The sequence below is a fragment of the Diadema setosum genome, chromosome 2, assembly GCF_964275005.1.
Source record: "Diadema setosum chromosome 2, eeDiaSeto1, whole genome shotgun sequence".
In the NCBI taxonomy this organism is placed as follows: domain Eukaryota; kingdom Metazoa; phylum Echinodermata; class Echinoidea; order Diadematoida; family Diadematidae; genus Diadema; species Diadema setosum.
In genome coordinates, this window is record NC_092686.1 from 4745411 (window position 1) to 4763588 (window position 18178).

The 18178-nt window shown below is 38.5% G+C and overlaps 1 protein-coding gene across 1 annotated transcript in view; it reads right to left on the reverse strand.

Annotated features, from left to right (window-relative positions):
* Positions 1-1565: 1565 nt before the first annotated feature.
* The window catches only part of LOC140239172 (sarcospan-like), a 131132-nt gene continuing 114519 nt past the window's right edge, over positions 1566-18178 (reverse strand). The window contains exon 3 of the mRNA XM_072319057.1: positions 1566-2438. Coding sequence (XP_072175158.1) covers positions 1968-2438 — 471 coding nt within the window. The 3' untranslated portion in view covers positions 1566-1967. The remainder of the gene's footprint in view (positions 2439-18178) is intronic.

Below are 18178 nucleotides of genomic sequence, written 5' to 3' on the forward strand. Positions count from 1 at the left end.
GTGTTGCAGTGCAATGAGAAGAACACATAAAGTCAAGTTCCTACGTCAGTGAATAATGATACACATCCATGTAGGGTTTTATGACATGACATGTCATGAACTGGCTCATTGGTGGACAGTTTAATAGCTCTTTACATCTCCAAGATCTCTTACTTCCCCACAAAGTTAATACATACAGATACCTTAGTTCCCACATGCAGTAGGTTACATTTACTAACAACCATCACATCCCTTGTACGCTGATTTTAAAACCTCACATAACTACTCTATTTATGATTTATGCAGGATGTCATTTACAATTTGATAAGAAAAATTGGGCTCAGAAAATCAAAGTTATCAATTCTTGACAAGAAGTTTGATGAACTGAGAGAGGAAACTGAGTTGTTCTTCCAAATACTAAAACATTTCACTGGAACATCATTGAAATTGTAAATCTGGGATTATAAGTGAAACGTCTTATTAGCGTAGGAGAGATATGTTAACTTTTACTGTACTTTGTTTGGCCAAACAGCATCTCCAAATGTTGTGCTTCATTGGCTGTTTTCTCACAGACGTGGCAATATTGTCAATGAAAAGGGACTGTTCAGTCTTGTCAAATCCAACTGAATCTAAATGACTGCCGTGTGGGGTCATCACAAACATTAGAGCTAAGTGCAGTCACCTTAAAGTACAATCAAGTTTTAGGATGCTTAAACAACGGCCAATAAACTAGCATAGCATAGCAATTAAGTCAAAGCAAAATGCATTGGACACATAAAGGGTATTAAGTATGACAATAATTAACACCAACTGCATGATTGTCACTATACAGTTGTGTGGGACTTTTTCATTTTTCATGAACAAGGAAATAATTTGCACTGACCCAGGAGGAAAAGCAGAATGAAGGTATAAAAATGTAAAATCGGATTAACTTGTTTTATCACCAAAGCAAATATATCAAAATCAACAGCGATTAATATATGTTTACCAATGATATTGTTGAACTGTCGCAGCTATTACAACACATATTCATATTTTTGCATAATGAAGAATAATAGTATATTAATGAACAAATATGACAGACTGCAAAATATTAATAGGTATAAAAAACCACAAAAACAACAACAAACCATCACCTCGTTTCTCACAGGGTTACAGATTAAGTGGAAAATGATGGAAAATAGATATACAGGCAATATAATTTTTAGTCTGTTTTTGTACCTTAACTTGCAGTTTTTCTTCACTGTTAAGTTGGGAAATCTTTCTTTGCTGATTGCATTTCATAGGTGAAACCTACTTTCATCATTTTATCTCCTTATTTCCAGAAATACTGCATTGTGTTTGCACCATGTTTTTTGAATTTCAAACAGAAACTTTGAAACTTTCTTGAAAACACCACATGCTGGGTATAAAGTGTAGGGAGCGTTTACTAACATTCCTCTTATCTGGGTCTTCAAATGGCACTTTTTAGGTGCAAACTTGGCAGAAGCTCTAATTTGAGAAGAAAAGAATTTGCACGAAGCTGCTGAAATTGAAGTTGATATCATGTATTCTTCCTCTACAATATTACGAGAACAGTCTGGAAAGCTTCATGTTCACAAAAATGAACAATTATCCACAAGTTTTAATTCACTCTCTCAGGTACTCAAAAGAGTGTTTCAAATTAGTACATTTCAAAGCACAGAATTATTTGCATACAATCAACCCTTACAATACAGTCATGTCTATCAGAGAAAATATATAAAAACTAACTAATCAGCCATCATGTTTTAGGATATACAAAAAGACCCCAAACAAGATTTAATTGTAAAACTGGCATTTATACAAGAGAGGGAGAAAAAAATGCAGTTCATATTGTATAATTTTGTCGAAAATTTGATCAAATGCTTCAAACAGGAGTAGTAGTAGTAGTACCGATCGTGAGAGAGAATATCAAGACACGTTGGAATGGCGTAAGACAGATACGGCGTCCCGGCACCCAACCTGTGTCACCTCTGCTGCTCAAAGGTGAAGGTGCAGTCAACCGTCTGGTTGGCGGCACCGTTCGTGTTCATGTGCGACATGTACGGCGGCGTGCTGGGGTCCGACCACGGGTGGTTGGGGATGGCAGCGCTGTAGGAGTAGAAGCGCAGCCCCGAGTGGAAGTCCATGTATCGGCTGCGCCACAGGAGGATGACGACCATGAATGAGGCGGCGCCGCCGATGGCGTTGAGGGCGCACTGGATGTACAGGTACGTGCGCAGGTTGGTGAGGAAGCTGACGCAGTCCAGCACTTCGTTGTACATGTAGATGCGGTTGAGGCCGTCCGTGGAGCGCGTGCACTGGCAGCCGGTCTCGATCACCTTACAGGCCGATTCCAGGTGAATCATGGCATTGATGACATTCCCTTGAATGCCGCAGAAGGCACTGGCTATGGTGTTCACAAACAGGCATATAACAGATAAGGTGAAGAACACGGCCTGCAGGCAAAAAGAGGAAAAACGGAAGGAAAAATCCAGTATTCAACTACATGTATGATGTAGGAAACGTTTTGACAACTGCATGTTGGGCAGTCGAACTTCTTGATCTATGGATCAACAAGTGTGGATCATTAGAACATGTGGAAGAAAGAAGGAAGAAAAAAGAGTAGGCCATCTGTCAGTCAATGACTGTGATGTAACAATGCACACAGGTGCTTTCATTTGAGACGATGGCCAAAATCCATCCATCAATACCACAAAGAGGTGGTGGATTGGTCACATGACAAACTTCACAAAGTTTTAGTTGCAAGCATTCAACTATCCCTAGTTTGGTGGAAAACTTGCGATCACACTGGCAAAACTTTGAGATCTTAACGATCGCGACCTTACACTTCTCAATCTTTGGCCAGTGTGATCACAGCCTTCAGACAACATTTTAAAAATGTGAAAACATCTCTGACAGAGTGACAAATTGTACCTCTTCAAAACAGGCCCATTTATGTTGAAAAAAAAAATTGTCATACCCCCAGAAACGGCAATAATGACTGGATCTTTGGCGTACGCTACCACTGCATAAGTTGAGATATTTATTTAAGAGAAGCCTCATTTTTTTTCATGATGATTAATATCTCTTTTACACAAAGCTGGCTGGAATCAACCTGAGGCCATCACTTGGATATTTGAAAAGGAATGCAACAATCAGTGTAGCCTAAAACTGGAGACTTAGTGTGGCATACCTCTCTGACTGCGTAATATTACATAGCATTTCATCTGACAAACTGGCCCTGTGACATCGAAGCAACTGGTTGACGATGTAAAATATTTACAGAAAGTGGAGATTAACTAGAATGCTGCCACACTGGCAGACCAATTAGCTGCTGGAGCGAACAAATCTCCATTACAGGATATGTATGATAATTCTGAGTTGCCGATTCAATGTCAAGATGATTACTTCTGCAGCAAATTACATTTTAGCCATGATGTCACACAAAATCTGATCTTTTAGGTTTGATGATGTATATTCTAATCATCATTATTAGCAACTACTGCAGGTACGTCATAAGGTAGATTGAAATATTTTCTTTGATTTGAGTCCACTATTGGCCATATCTTTTAATCAGCATTATTAGCAACTATTGCAGGTACTTCATAAGGTAGATTAAAATCTCTTCTTTCATTTGAGTCCCCTTTTGGCCATATATATATATCATTGTTTATTTTTTGTTTTTGCAATATTCACAACCCCTCAAATTGGCAATACAACTAAGAAGATATAACCTTATGTTTCTGTCCATAATTTTACATCTTTTCAAATTATATACCATATTATAATGTCATATATACCATATATATCATTGTATATCTTGGTTGACGACCCCTTAAACTGGCAACACATTTAGATTAAATCTTAGGAATTTATCTACAATTTCATCTTGTCTTCATGTCATGCAAGCCTACTGAATCTACCCCGTTTCAGTCCTTCAAATATAGGATACGTAGTAAAACACAGAGTCGCCAATCTAAGATAGAAAACATTATACTGTCTCCAGCAATTTACCCTAGGACTTGGACGGGTTATAAATGCTATCTTGACAATAAGTACCATCAGCACAGCTTTGTTTCACTGATAAATACTGCAGCTTATGAGCACTGCACACAAGATTACAAGCAAAGCGACTTTGGCTGGTTGATACACATCTGCACAAGATGAGAATCGGCAGTATCAGATTCACCACATGTGCACGCTGAGCACACTAGCATTGGGAGTGGGAGTACAGTGATTACATATTATTATGATTGATTGAATTAGAGCAAAAGTGGGTCATTAGGCTTCCTTAGAATGTGGAGATTGCATCTATTGAGATGACAAAGGATTTGAGCTGTACGAGTACCGCAGAGACAGGTGTTACTGTGACTCCGGTAGAAGGGGGCAAAATTACACCCCCTGAGTGCTTCCTCAGGGTATTCCCTTCACCAGTTTGACATGATTCAATTGATGTAAGCTGCACAAGAATGTGACAATCTGGTATTCTTTTTTTCTCTCTTTTATTCTTTTTATTTTCTTTATTATTGAGGAAGGAACAAGATTGAAGGAGCATATATTTTGATTTCAGGTATTAACATTTTTTCATACAATCTACTGCAAGGAATAAGCATTTTTTCACAGTAATTGGGCAAAAACAACTAACCCCTTCTTATGAGTGATTATTATGACGTGTAATATATTTCCTGTTTTCCTGTATATCTGGTCATTACATCACTTCTTGGTATCCTATACATTACAAGCTATGCTTCTCTTGGTTTCCCGCCATGAACATTTACTGTATACTTCAAGAAGAACTAATATGTATTGTTTAAATTCAATTCAATTCAAACTTTATTTTTCTTTTCTTTTTCAACAGAAAGTACAAAGAAATATGTGAAATTTGACATGCGTGTCGTTGAAAATTTATACATAACCAGCCAGGGATAAAAACATGTTAATGTCTATATGATCAGTATTTACACACTATGTGAAAAAAAATGGAGGTACCCACTCTTAAAAGACTATGCTTATATTATGTGGGTACCTCAGAGGGAAGGGGGAAAAAGGGGATGAAAAGCTCACAATTACAACGAGTGCAGGAAATTGGGGAAAGGGGGAATAGCAAAAAAGAAGAAAATGGAAGCGTGAAAAAAGAGGGAACAGAAAATAGGGAGAAAAAAAAAACCTTAGATCAATAAATGCATACATCAAGGGTCAAAGCCCACAGAGAGAATTAGCCCCAGGATGACAGCATTATGAATAAAGCAATTACGAAAGTGGTACAAGGAATTTAGATATTGTGGTTAATGTTTTGCAGTGTTGTTTCATTGTTTGTATAACATTTATGATTATAATGGAAAAATAAATCAAATCTAATCAAAGCAAGAGTGAATTAGACTGGATTCTGATTTCATAAAGATATGGGATCAGAGTCTCCTAATGCTAATTGATAAGGGTGTGATCAATCCAACTAATGTTGCACAAACCTCATCAGACATGTTCCTGATGATGTAAACCTTACAGTTTGAATTGGGGCGTGTGGTTAGGGATTGGGGATATTGATCCCCCCCCCCCCCCCCCACAACCTAAATGGCTCGGCTGAAGTTGATCAAGTGTTCAGGTCACCATCCAAGGTGTAATAAATCATGACTGACCTAGAGTTTCTGCTCTTAATGATTTAACCCGCTCCGTTGTAAATTCTCCTTCTACAGGAGGCCTTCCACAGGGTCAAGCTCCTAGACTGACCAACATTGACTGCAAATTGGATCAATAAAATGAATGCCAAATAACCCTCACTCCTCTCCCTGCCCCCCCCCCCCTCCCCAATAAAATACTCCTTTCCTGAGATTGCTAATTAGGTATGTGTGTATGCATCACACACATGGAAGAAGTAGAAGCCCACTGATGTGAGAGACTTGAGCAGGTATCCTGGAAGGAACCGTGACGAAAACCATGTGAGACTGTCAGAAATTGAAACTTAATCACTCCCAGGGCATTTGTTCCCGGCCTCTTGCAGTTAATACTTTCAAATTAGACTTTAGCAAGGCTCACTGTGTTATGCGAAAGAAGGGAGAAGAGCCTGAATTTGTATATACTGTACAGCAAGAAAAATGGATGGCATGACATTTTTGTGAATGGAGCCAACAGCTTTTTTGCAGCATGAAAATTTTCGTGAATTGGCATCTAATGCATTTTAGTGAAGACAAGAACTTTTGCGTGCTTTTTAATTTTGCAAATCTTGGCTCTTGCAAAATTAAAATGCATGTGTACATTATAGATTTTGCAATAGTATCTATAGATGTCACATCACTTTCAACTGTTTGAAGACTAAAAAAAAAAAAGAAAGATCATACTGTCATCAACATGATTCATTGCCGGTGCTGGTAGAAGGGAGTGATAGTTTTACTTGGAGAAATTTGAAAGTAAACCTTTAAAAAATTCAATAGAGGGAAATATAGCTATCTAGGTAAGATGTGAAAGTAGCACCAGGGCATTCAACTATAGGACTGCTCAGAGTGTGCTGTTTAAAGGGATGGGTCCACTTCTGTATAGATTCAGATATTCTTTTACAAAACTATTAGAGAATAATTCTCATCTATTTTACCTCCATAACCTCTCCTTTCACACATATCTCTGCATTTCATTTTCTCTTACTATGAAAATAGTTATATGCTTCCCATATATGTATATATATATATACACCTATGGAGAGAGGGTAATATAAATGAAAAGATATATTCACAGACATACTGTCTCATATTTTCATCCTCATCTGCTTGCCAGCCTCTCTTAAATCTCTGTCTCATGGCACCTATTACAATCTACAGTCTAAGATTTCACTTTGAATGAGCTCTGAAATATTCTGTGAATACCACCGCCGGCTGCTCCAGATGTTTGACAAATCGCCCCACTCCCCGCATCACAGCTGACGTCGTGCTCTATTAAGAGTCCTAAATATTGAAACCTCACTGTCGTCGCGGCTGCATGCAAAGGTGCCAAGAATTGCCGAACGACTAATTGCCGTTCCCTCCGAATTTCTCCCGCCATCTATCACGCTCCCGAGCGGATTGGAAGACAGACCGGACCCCTGCACACCTCGGGTCACGAGCCCCCCACCCTGGATTCACTGGACTCCTTCATTAGGCAATGTGACAATTGCATTAACAGTCATCAATAATTACCAAATGTCAATTCTTGCGTACACAGTGCTCTTTTTCTCTCCTCTCTCTCTCTCTCTCTCTCTCACAATCTCTCTGTCTGTTCTTCTCTTTCTTAAAGGGACTGTACAGTACTGGTTGAGTTGGGGATTCACGTTTTGAACATTCCTACCTGAAATAATGAGAAACCTCTTATGAAATATTACAGAGCATGTAATTTCAAGAAGGATTCAACGTTTATTTGATGAAAATTGGTTTTCAAATGGCTGCAGTATCCAAAAAAGTGATAATAATAAAAGGTGACAGGCCACGCCTTTTATTAGGATCTCTTTGTTTCACCTTGTTTTTGGATATCTCAGCCATTTCAAAACCGATTTTCATCAAATAAACTTTTGATACCCCTCAGAATTGCATGCTCTTTGACATCTCAAAGAGTGGTTTCTGAATATCTCGCAAAACGTTAAAAGCTTAAGTCCTCACCTCAACCAGAACTGTACATACCCTGAACAACTCTCCCCATCTCTATGTATTCTTCTCCCAGTTTTCTCTTTAACCATCACTGTCTCAATATACCTCTCTTCCTAGTTTCTCTCTTAATATTCCTCTCTTTATATTCCTCTCTCTATACTAATGTCTCTAGATATGTCTTTCTCATAGTTTTCTTTCTCCCTCTCTTTCTAATACTGTCTATGTTTCTCTTCCTAGCTCTCTCTTTCTCATTCCTACTGTCTCTCTATATTTCTCTTTATAATTCTCTCTCTCTCTCTCTCTTTCTACCTTTGTCTTTGCATGTATTTCTCTCCTCCTAGTTTTCTCTCTCTACCTGTACCCGGTCCTCCTGAACTCGATGCTAGAGCACAATGTGTGCAGCTTAATCAGAGCTCCTAATTTGGGCAGCATTTATCAGCAAGAATGAAGATGGGTGCTTCAGCCATTAATCAAAAGTCTTCTCTGAAGCCACTGCTACTGACACACAATTGCAGGTCTGTGCTGATCATTAAGATTGTTTTCAGGGCAATAACATTTACGAGTGCTGGCACGTATGCCGCAGGGGATGGAAGGGGGTAAAAACCAAAAAACTATTTCAAACTGGTCCGAACTGTACTAACTAAGTTTATGAGAGTACAGTGACATTTGATTTCAGCACGGCTCATTTTTTTTTTTCTGTGGAAGGACTAAAAGTGATATGCCCGATGCCAATCATTTCAAAATTGTGCAATTAGCTTGGAATGGAAGGTTGGGTGAGGTTGTGAGAGCGGGACAAGTTTGCATGTCGGGGCCACCACACTGACGGCGGAATACCAGAGTTGGAAACTTGCACGGGTGCGCAGCAATTACGTGCTCATTCAGGGGGAACTGGTGTGGGTCAAGAATCTCTTCTCCCCCCATAAATCTGAAGTGTGCAACAGGGGCTGAAGAGCTGATTAAAAGCAGTGCAACATCCATAGAAATGCCTTTAGTCAAATTGAGAGGGATTTTCCCTCTGGTCTTGTGCTCATTGCATGGATCCAGTTTAAGCCATCCCTTAACTTTCTCTATGTTTCATTTCTTGCTCTCTCTCCCCCTTTCATTTCATTCAATTTGCCTCTCCATTGAAATGCTAGTTGATGGGTGTAAAATTTAGTAAGATGCAAAGGATATTGCGGTGTTATTTTATAATGCACTGTCCTTCATGCTAAATGGCGTGATGTAAATATTTCTGCAATTTTTTTTTCATCAATCTGAAATATCTCTTGATGAACAACATATAATTATGATTACAGAAAATGACTGAGTTTCTTACTAGCAATCTTCACCTATGTGCTGAATAGATAAAAATGTTTCCAGCTGGATGCATTTCTAAATATGCAATATTGAAGGCAACTTCAGGAATGCAACTTAAAGTAATAACAATTTCAACTTCCAAGACTTAAATCGACAAAATCTTCCATATTGATGTCAAGAGAATTCCCTCTTTTTTAGGACTGGAGAAAGTTACTTAGATCTGAGTATCCTGAGGAAAAAAACAAACTATATTCATGTATCTCTTTACAATATATCCACAAATGCTTTTTCTTGCGGTCAAAATACTCCATCTATAGTTTTCTAATCGATCTATGAATAGGTTCTGTCTTTTTTGCTCTCCCTTTATCGACACTCTGAAATGTGAGCAGCTGGTAATTTCAAAGATTTGTTTTTTTTTCAGGAAGTTCATAGAGACATCAAAACAGTAATTTGCACACTGAAGAAAAAGACGAGGCAGATTAGTTTGTGATAATCATTTTGTCTTCAGCAAGATCTGCCCTGGAAAATGACAAGGAAAGCTATTCTTGTAATATCAACCCAGCGCAACTGATTAACGTCATGAGGTAATAATGCATCCTTTACGAAGCAGCGTAAGATCAATGTATCTGGAGATGAAAAACGCCATGCACGATAATCAATGAGTCCATGACAATGTGGTTAATTTCTGCCCTGCACACGGGAAAATCCAAATGAGAATTTGCGTAGAATTATCCAGATTCTTTCCCCATGGTGGGGGCGGGATGAATGGGAATAGGTTGGTTGATGCATTATGTTGGCTCCAATCTCATCAGGCTGATAGAGGGCCCATCTGTACTAGCGTGTACGGACAAGACATAATCCATAATTAATTGCCCATAGTTCCCGGCACCGACGGACATACAGACCTCATCAATGAAGTTTCTCTGTTCTGGGGGGGGGGGGGGGGAATAGAAGAAAAACTGACAAGCCTACATGTAATTACTTTTATACGAACATGTTGCCCTTTATGGAGGAGGGAGAGGAGGGTTTTTTAAAATATATTTCTTGCCTTTTTTTCATTTATTCATTTTTTAGCCCCCAGTCCATACAAAAATCAAATTTAAATCTTGTTAAGCTCTCGACCTGATCCTATACAACCCCACCTGTGAGCTTCAGTCTTAAAATAGTATTGCTAATCGGGCAAAAGGGCCACATCGCCGTGCTTCCTCTGACCATATCACTGGTGAGTCTCATACTCTATCTGACTACACATGGGATGTTTGCTGTTTGACCAAGCTATCACAGATGCCTATGAAAGTCAAGGTATATCCACATTCTGATTTTGTTTTGCTTTGTTTGTTTGTTGTTGTTGTTGTTTTTTTTTTTTTTTAGGGGGGGGTCAATTATTCTGCCTCCAAGGAAACAAGTGGTATGGAGTCTGTTTTACTTTTGTTTAAAGGTCCTGTTTACCTTTGGGAGCAAATATTTAAAAAATGTTCAAGATATCTATTTGATGCATATATGTGTAGGTCTGGTGTATCACAAAACACCCTAACATACAAATTTTCCTCAATAAAGCCTAAAATATAAGGAGATATCAGTATTTTTCTCATTAAACCATAACTGTGGACGGTTGAGTCGGGAAACATTTTTATTATAACTATTGTACACATTTTGTATATTTCAATATACTTAACATCGATTATATGGATTCAAAGTTTTACAGTGGTTGTTTCTATCCCTAACTCACATCTTAGAACCATTTCAAAACACAAATGCTGGGTTTTTGTTTCATCTGCAAAAAATGAATTATGCCTTCAATATTAGTTACAAAAACTACAACAACTAAAACTAATAGAGAAATTGTTCAAAATTCCATGACCTTCTAGCTACACTGTTGACATCATTGCAAACTGCAGTCAAACATTCATAAGAGAAGGCAAAAAAAAAATCAAGTTTGGGTGAAAAGAGAGTAGTCATATGTTGCATGGGGGGGGGGGGGTGAGGAGGTGGGAGAGATACAAGTGTAACACAAGTCAGATATAGCTATTTTGCCATTTTCTGCTTGTCAGTTACTATCAATATTCTATCAATAGTCTATCAATATCTATGATGGGGCAACAAGCATTATAAATTATGGCATAGCTTCTCTTTGAATACTTGACTTAAGTTTCTTAATTGTAAAAATTTACAAATGCCCTCTAGCACTTTTCCCAATCAAGTGAAATGACATGACAAGTATGAAAAAGAAAATACTTGAGAAAAAGACAGTTTCTTTGTCATTGGTAAGTTTGTCTTAGAACTTTGAAATTTGGACACAAGTTGTTGAATTATGATTAAAAAGAAAAGACAATTGCAAATTTGAAACTGTTTCCCTTCACCCTGCTGTCTAACCTTTTCTCTCCCTCTATCATATCTTCTTCTTTTTTTCATGGCAAAATGCATTTGCAGCTTTCTCTATGAAAAGGGGAGATGAGTCATATCTTTTAGTCAGCATTTCCTTTTCCTTAGAGATTCTGTTGCTATATATAACTGTAGAGAAATCGCATAGATGATGAACTTGTGTGTGCTTCTCTTCCACCAGAAAATGAGGAGTTCGATTATTCTGAGGTGACTTTTGCCATCTCTCTGACATGTAAGAAAAGAAACTGATATGGGAAACATGAAAAATGATCTATGACGGGTGGAATTGTTCAGAGTCAGTGAGTCTGAACAGCTTAGCAATGAAATGAAAAAGGGAAACGCAGCTTGTCTAAAGCAAAAGGTCATATGTTTCAAATACCAGAGCAAGACTAAGAACACCATGTCAAGGTAGGGAATATCGTCTTTTTTCCCTTGATATTTATTGATTTCATTCAAATCATTCATAAATCAACCCATTCTGGGTGAGACATGAATAAAAACAATACAAATACAATTCAAAACACAAACAAATCAATTTTTCAATTTATACTGCAAATAATCTCTCTTCAACATGAACAACTCAATTATGAATCAATCCCACTGATAATTTCTTCATGAGAAAATATTGACTGACATATATGCTAAACATATATCCCTTGAATATATTGAATCATTTAACTCATATACTCACTTACAAGAGCATACAAAAAACAAACAAAAAATACATCATACAAATCTAGAATGAAATCATTCATAAAAACCCAATCAGCCCTTCCCCTTCCAACAGAAACAAATCTTCATCTATCCTAAATTATATTTAATACCACCAATATCTTTCATACAATTTATGACTATCCTTCTTCAAATCAAATCCCAAATGCCTGCTGGTTTGCTACTGCTACACACACACACACACACGCACACACATACACACACACAATATGCTGCATTAGAACTTTCGTAAAACCATGACAAGTGCGTCGCTTTTTGCTGCTGCTTCTTGACACAGGAACGAGCGAAATACACAAAAATATACCGAAATATACAATTCAGCAGCGGCGGAAGATACACTGTCTCTTGGGCACCAAAGTATCACCTCTTGGAGATAGACAAATATGGTCCATTTACACGCCCACGTGGGTGGCTGCCTTAAATAGAGCGATATTCAGTCGCACCGAGATTGATCCTGATCGTTCCTCGCACCTTTTTCGGATTGTGTTTAAATGTCAACACTTCGGTTCGCAACCCTGCCACCATCCATAATTCCGTCCCGCGTATCGAGTGCCGCGGTCTCGTACGGTCTCGTTCGTGGAGAGGGTCTGAAAGGTCACTTAAGTCGGGCTGTGATTCGCTAGGTCAGTGCTCCCTCCGTTCTCACTCTCCTTTACTGCACGTCCAGTCCAGGTGGAATGCCCAATCATTCTGTATAGGACACATCGACCTTTTTCTTCCCCACCGCTTCTCTTTCTTCTCCTCTCATTCACTCTCTCTTTCTGTCGGTGTGTAGGTATCTCTCGTTGTATCTATCCATCTATCTAGCTTGCCCTGGTATGGCTAGTTAATCATCACATGTAATGGTCTGGTTATCCCCCCTTCCTTCTCAGTATGGCCAAGATGGTAATCACTAATTAGGATATTGACCTTCACCAGGTATATACATCAATCTCTTTAGTTTTTTTTTCTCTCTACCCTCCCCATCCCCTTTCTATTCCTCTCTCTCTTGTTCTCCAACCTCTCCCTTTATTTTCTCATCTTTTCTCCTGCCCTTTTCACATTTAGCAACTTTATCACTCAGTCCATTCTCACTAGAAAAAAAAAATACAGTGGGCTTCCGTTGAAACACCACAGTTACAACAAAATTCTGTTACAATGAAGTGAAATTTCAGGTCCTAAACTTGTTATCTACATTCACGGATATATACATCTTTATAATTGTTTATGCTTCATTTGTTCAGCTATATAATGACATGTTGATGTTGTTGATGTTGTTACAAATGTATGTTTGATGAGTGGTCTGCATGGTCCTTCATTTCATTATAATGGGACAGTAAAGATAACTCTGTAGTACTCTATCCATTTACAGTGCAACAACAATAATAACAACAAAATGTGATGTTACCACACACCAGTTAGTCTATGAGTTTTGTTTTGTTTGTGTAACATGCATGTGCCGTTGGCTTGGTGAGCAATGTGCGAGGTACACATTAGCCATAAGCATAGCAATCCAGATACAGGATGCAAGTTGAGTAAGAAAACAACAGACAAAAAAAAAAAAAAAAAAAAAAAAAATCATGCAATTCCTTATAGTTGAGGGTTCATGCAGCAAGTCATTATCAGTTCCTCATATTTCCTGATTCAGACTCTTTCTCTTAAAGGTTATATCATCAATACACACACAGACACGTCATGTGCGTGTACACATGTAAGTGTTACATGTGTGTGTTTTTGTGTATACAGACACACACACACAAACATGCATGAAGCAAGACATACAGATGCATGGCTATCCAAGACATTTAAATGAGATGTGTGCACAGCGGGACTGAGAACACATGTGAATGTCACTGCCCTGAAGGTGTAACCTAACCGCCCCCAGGGACTGATCGACTTGTTGAGGGGAGCGCACCACATGTACAGAGACAGACCTATTGTAGGACTGGTGGGGTGGGGTGGGGTGGGGTGAGGTGGTGTAGGGTGCTGGGAGGAGGTGGGTTTATTAACCATTTGCGGATGATGTGTCACCTATGTCGACATTGAATGTCATCATGTATATCAGCCCTGGACAGGTCCCCAGGGGGTATGAGTAACCAATATATGCATCATATGGCCGTGTGTCTTCGCTTGTATCAGCTGATGTCGTGGAATCGAGACATGGAACATCCAGAGAAGCCTGGTTGCAAGGCAGAACCCTGCTTTTACAAGAGATAACCGCAATGTTGTTTTATCATGATTTGGTCAAAAACTAATTCAAACAAGGAAAAACTGAATAAATCAAAATCCTTGAAAAGTGAAGATGTGCAGAAGGATTACTTGTCATTGTTTCAAGTGCAAAAGTTTGGAAGTGAAAACTACTTGAACACATAATGGATTTGAGAGATAGTGCTTTGCACACACCTTCATTTGATAGAAAGTATAACTACATGTTAGTACTATTTCTGGAGACAAAAAACCCATTTCAAAATCAAACTAGCTAAGGATATTTGAATAACCACACTATCAGCTAAATGACCCTATCATAAATAGCAATTTGCGAGGCTACAGTCGATGTATTGATATTTACTCCATCCTCTTTTAGGCCAGTGCCTCTTGTCCCATTAAAAAAAGTAATGATCTCTGATGATTACTACCAATCTTCTTTTTTAAAAAAGTCTAGTACTAACAGTTCTACCATATGCTGGCTATGGCACCCCTGGCCCATATGGCCCCTCCTTTAATTTTGTTCTCTCATTTTCACACAGCCTACATTATAAATCAGTGAGTAGCAATTTTTCTCTTTTTTTTCCATTTATCCCAACTCTCCAATGCTATTCAGGGTACTAAGTTCCGTAATCGTGACTGAGAAGTTCCTTTTTCACCAATCTCTGTTCATTACTCCAAGGTGATGAAGCGATAAAACATGGTATCCCCTAATTATTCAATCAATAGGGTTAATGGGGGGGGGGGATGGAGAGGAGGGGAGGGAAACCTAATAGCCTGATAATTTCCTGCTAATGTTAACAGCAAATTTGAACATTTGATTCACTTTTGCTTTTTTTTTTGAACTCCGCATCACACGATTAATGGGAACTGGAATACCTGAGGGCACGAAGCTCTAGCTTGGCCTTTACCTTCCGACCATCTCTTCCCACTCCCCTTCCTACATTATTCCTCCCCCCCCCCCCCCCCCAATCTACCATGAAAAAAAAGGAGGGGCATTTGTGTTTGATTGTGATTCCAGTTTCTGCACTTGTGTAATATACTTTCTCCAGCCTTGATCCAGCAAAAGTGACTACGTCAATCTGTGTCCGACATTTCGACAACTTGGCAAAGATGCAATTCCCTTTCTTGTCTCCATTCCAACTTGCCTTCCAAAAAGTCTGTACTCTAAAAATTCCTACTGTCATTCCCTTGATGAGAGATGGACCTCCAGAAAATGTCAAGATCAGAGAAATTCACATCCAAATGGCATACTGCACCATCCTACAAGATCTGTCTTCAAGAACTACAACAAAACCATTTGATTTTTATGTTCGATCCAGAGCAATGGACACTTCAGCTAGTCTTAATCCATTCATCCTCCATAGTTTCTCTTGAGCACATTTGTCCCTCAATGCAAACTACCTGCACATCTTTTCAATAGGGAGTATCGGCAATTTCACAAAATGGCACACAATATGACAGATGAGTTGCATTTAAATGGTTTCACACTACCTAATAAAAATGCACTTCTTTACATCGCATACTACCTTTCAGTATCAAATTACTTACTTGTATCATAAACTTTAGATGAAAGCCACACACAAACAGACACCGATACATGCATACACACAACACACACATACAAACACACACCAATACACACTGACAGCATTCTGAAATGGAGAAAGAAGAATAAATGTTATGCTTTTCTAAATCTTTCTTTTAATAGAAATTATTGATATAAGAAGTAGTGTTCTTATTTGGTGGTGCCACATAGTTTGCTTATTATATGGACACAAACATTTACTTAACATTGTGCTTGGTGAGAGATTTCAAGTTTACAAATAAATTGAGGCTGCAAACACTGGATCTATGCTGTGGGGACAAATGACTTTAAAGTTAATTAATATTTCCATTCTACCTTAAATCTTGAACTCATTTCTGCTTCAAGAAGTTCAATAAAATATCAAGATTTAGATGAGACTGCAGTTTTTTTTTTTTGTCCAAGCATTGATTATTTTGAATAATATTCATGAAAATACGGCAACTGTGCTTGCTATAACTTTTGCTGACTTAAGTTCCCTGGGCATCGCCACACTTCAATAGGATTAGGATTAAAGTAAGAGCTCACTCCTGATCCACAGCTTAGCTAAATCCACGCAAATACGTCACATGACGTACTCATCCCCCGAAAGCTTCATCAGCTCAGGAGGCAAGCAAAAGCAGCCATCAAACGTTTTATCCATTTCAACATCACAATTCACATGTCTAGATGCAGATTATGCAGAGAGCATATCTATCTGAATATTTAGACCGAGAGCAGTGGGATGAAGGGATAAATCTGTGACATAGGAGCATGATACCACCTTGGCTTGAACAGAAGACAGGGAAATGATGGTATCAGGTTTTTATTTTTTCTTCTTTTTTTTTCTTTATTGCTACCCTAGCAAGCTAGTGGCTGGAAAAAAAGAAGAAGCTGAGACCCTCATGAGAAGGATGGTCATTTCAATCTCCCTAATGTTTTAGCTGCTGGTCATTGCAACATACCCCTAGATTCGCAGGGTTGCGAAAGCTAGTGGCATGGGTGGCGTGTGGAGATAGCAAAAAATGCAGAGATGCATGTGTGATAAAAAAAAAAAAAATGGGTAATGAAATGGGTAAACTTCCTGTGGATATAGGTTGATGGATAGGGTAATACAAAGATTTGGTGTATGAAGGCAATACTGATCATGTACAAGGCTACACATGCATAGCTCATCAGCACTAGTGGCATAAAGAGCTCATAGACAACTCCATCTTTTAGCAATGCATGAACAGGATCATATTCTCCTCTTATGGTGCTCTAATAATCATTTCTGGAAGAAAAAAATTAGGGAATCATTTTCACATGTTACAAAACACTGCTGGTGAATGAACTTGTGACATCTCGGTTAAAGTTGCTAGGCAACCATGCCCAGAGGCTCCCAACACATCATTCATTAACAAATGAAGAATGGAAGGATAAGTTTTATTTCCAAGTTTGCATGAATGTGGGTTTGTGGGGTATCGCAAGAAGACACCCTCCTCGCAAAAAGGTCACAATTGTTGTCAAGTGACTTCAGATAGTCAATGTTTAGGCTTCTCCCCACAGTCTGTACACATAATGTGCCCCTTACCACCTGACATATCATTACACCATTACAACGTTTGTAAGCAGGATACAGCAGAGCTTATTACGTATGTGCAATGAGGTGAAAAATGCATTTTATTTTGGGAAATTTTTACCGAGGTACAGGAATGTAGCGCTCAAACATTGCAATTTCTCATCTCGACGAAGATGGGCAAAGATCACTTAAAACTTAATGCAAAATTTTCAAAACAAATCCCCACAAGGAAGTGCCGCAATCAAACTTTTTGATAAAAATGGCAAAGGGCAATTCTGGTGAAATTGGAAGATTATCTCTCCCAGCATCTATTTTCAACATCTTTTTTAATTACAGTGTGGAGGCGAGGCTATCAGGACAAGATTCTTGAGCCAAACTGGAAATTTAACCACAATGTAAATGTCACTACTGGGTTAATTAGATCAGGTAGAGCAACTCTGCCAGAATCCCTACATTTCTGAAAGAGAGGCGTATATTCCATTAAACTCACACATTAGTCACGAGCGCTTCGGCAATTTGACAATCTTTCTCAGAAAAGGCAGACCCCAATGATGCTATAAATCATCCATAAGTGACAGCTAACCTCAGTTGGTCCCTAAAATTGGACTAATAAGTGTTTGCATCCAAAATTAGATTCTACCCTGACTGGAAATTAGAGGACTGTATAGGAGTTTCTTTCCAGGATAATCAGATGATATAAAGAGCCGTTCATTATTCTCATGAGTGACATTTCTTCAACAAGAAAAAAAAAAACTTGGCAAACACAAGAACTGTGTGAAATAAGGGAAAAAAGAGAGAGATGGATGAAGAGAAAGAAAAAAAGAGATGTCACTGTTGTCTCCACATACCATGATAAAAACAGGCAATTTC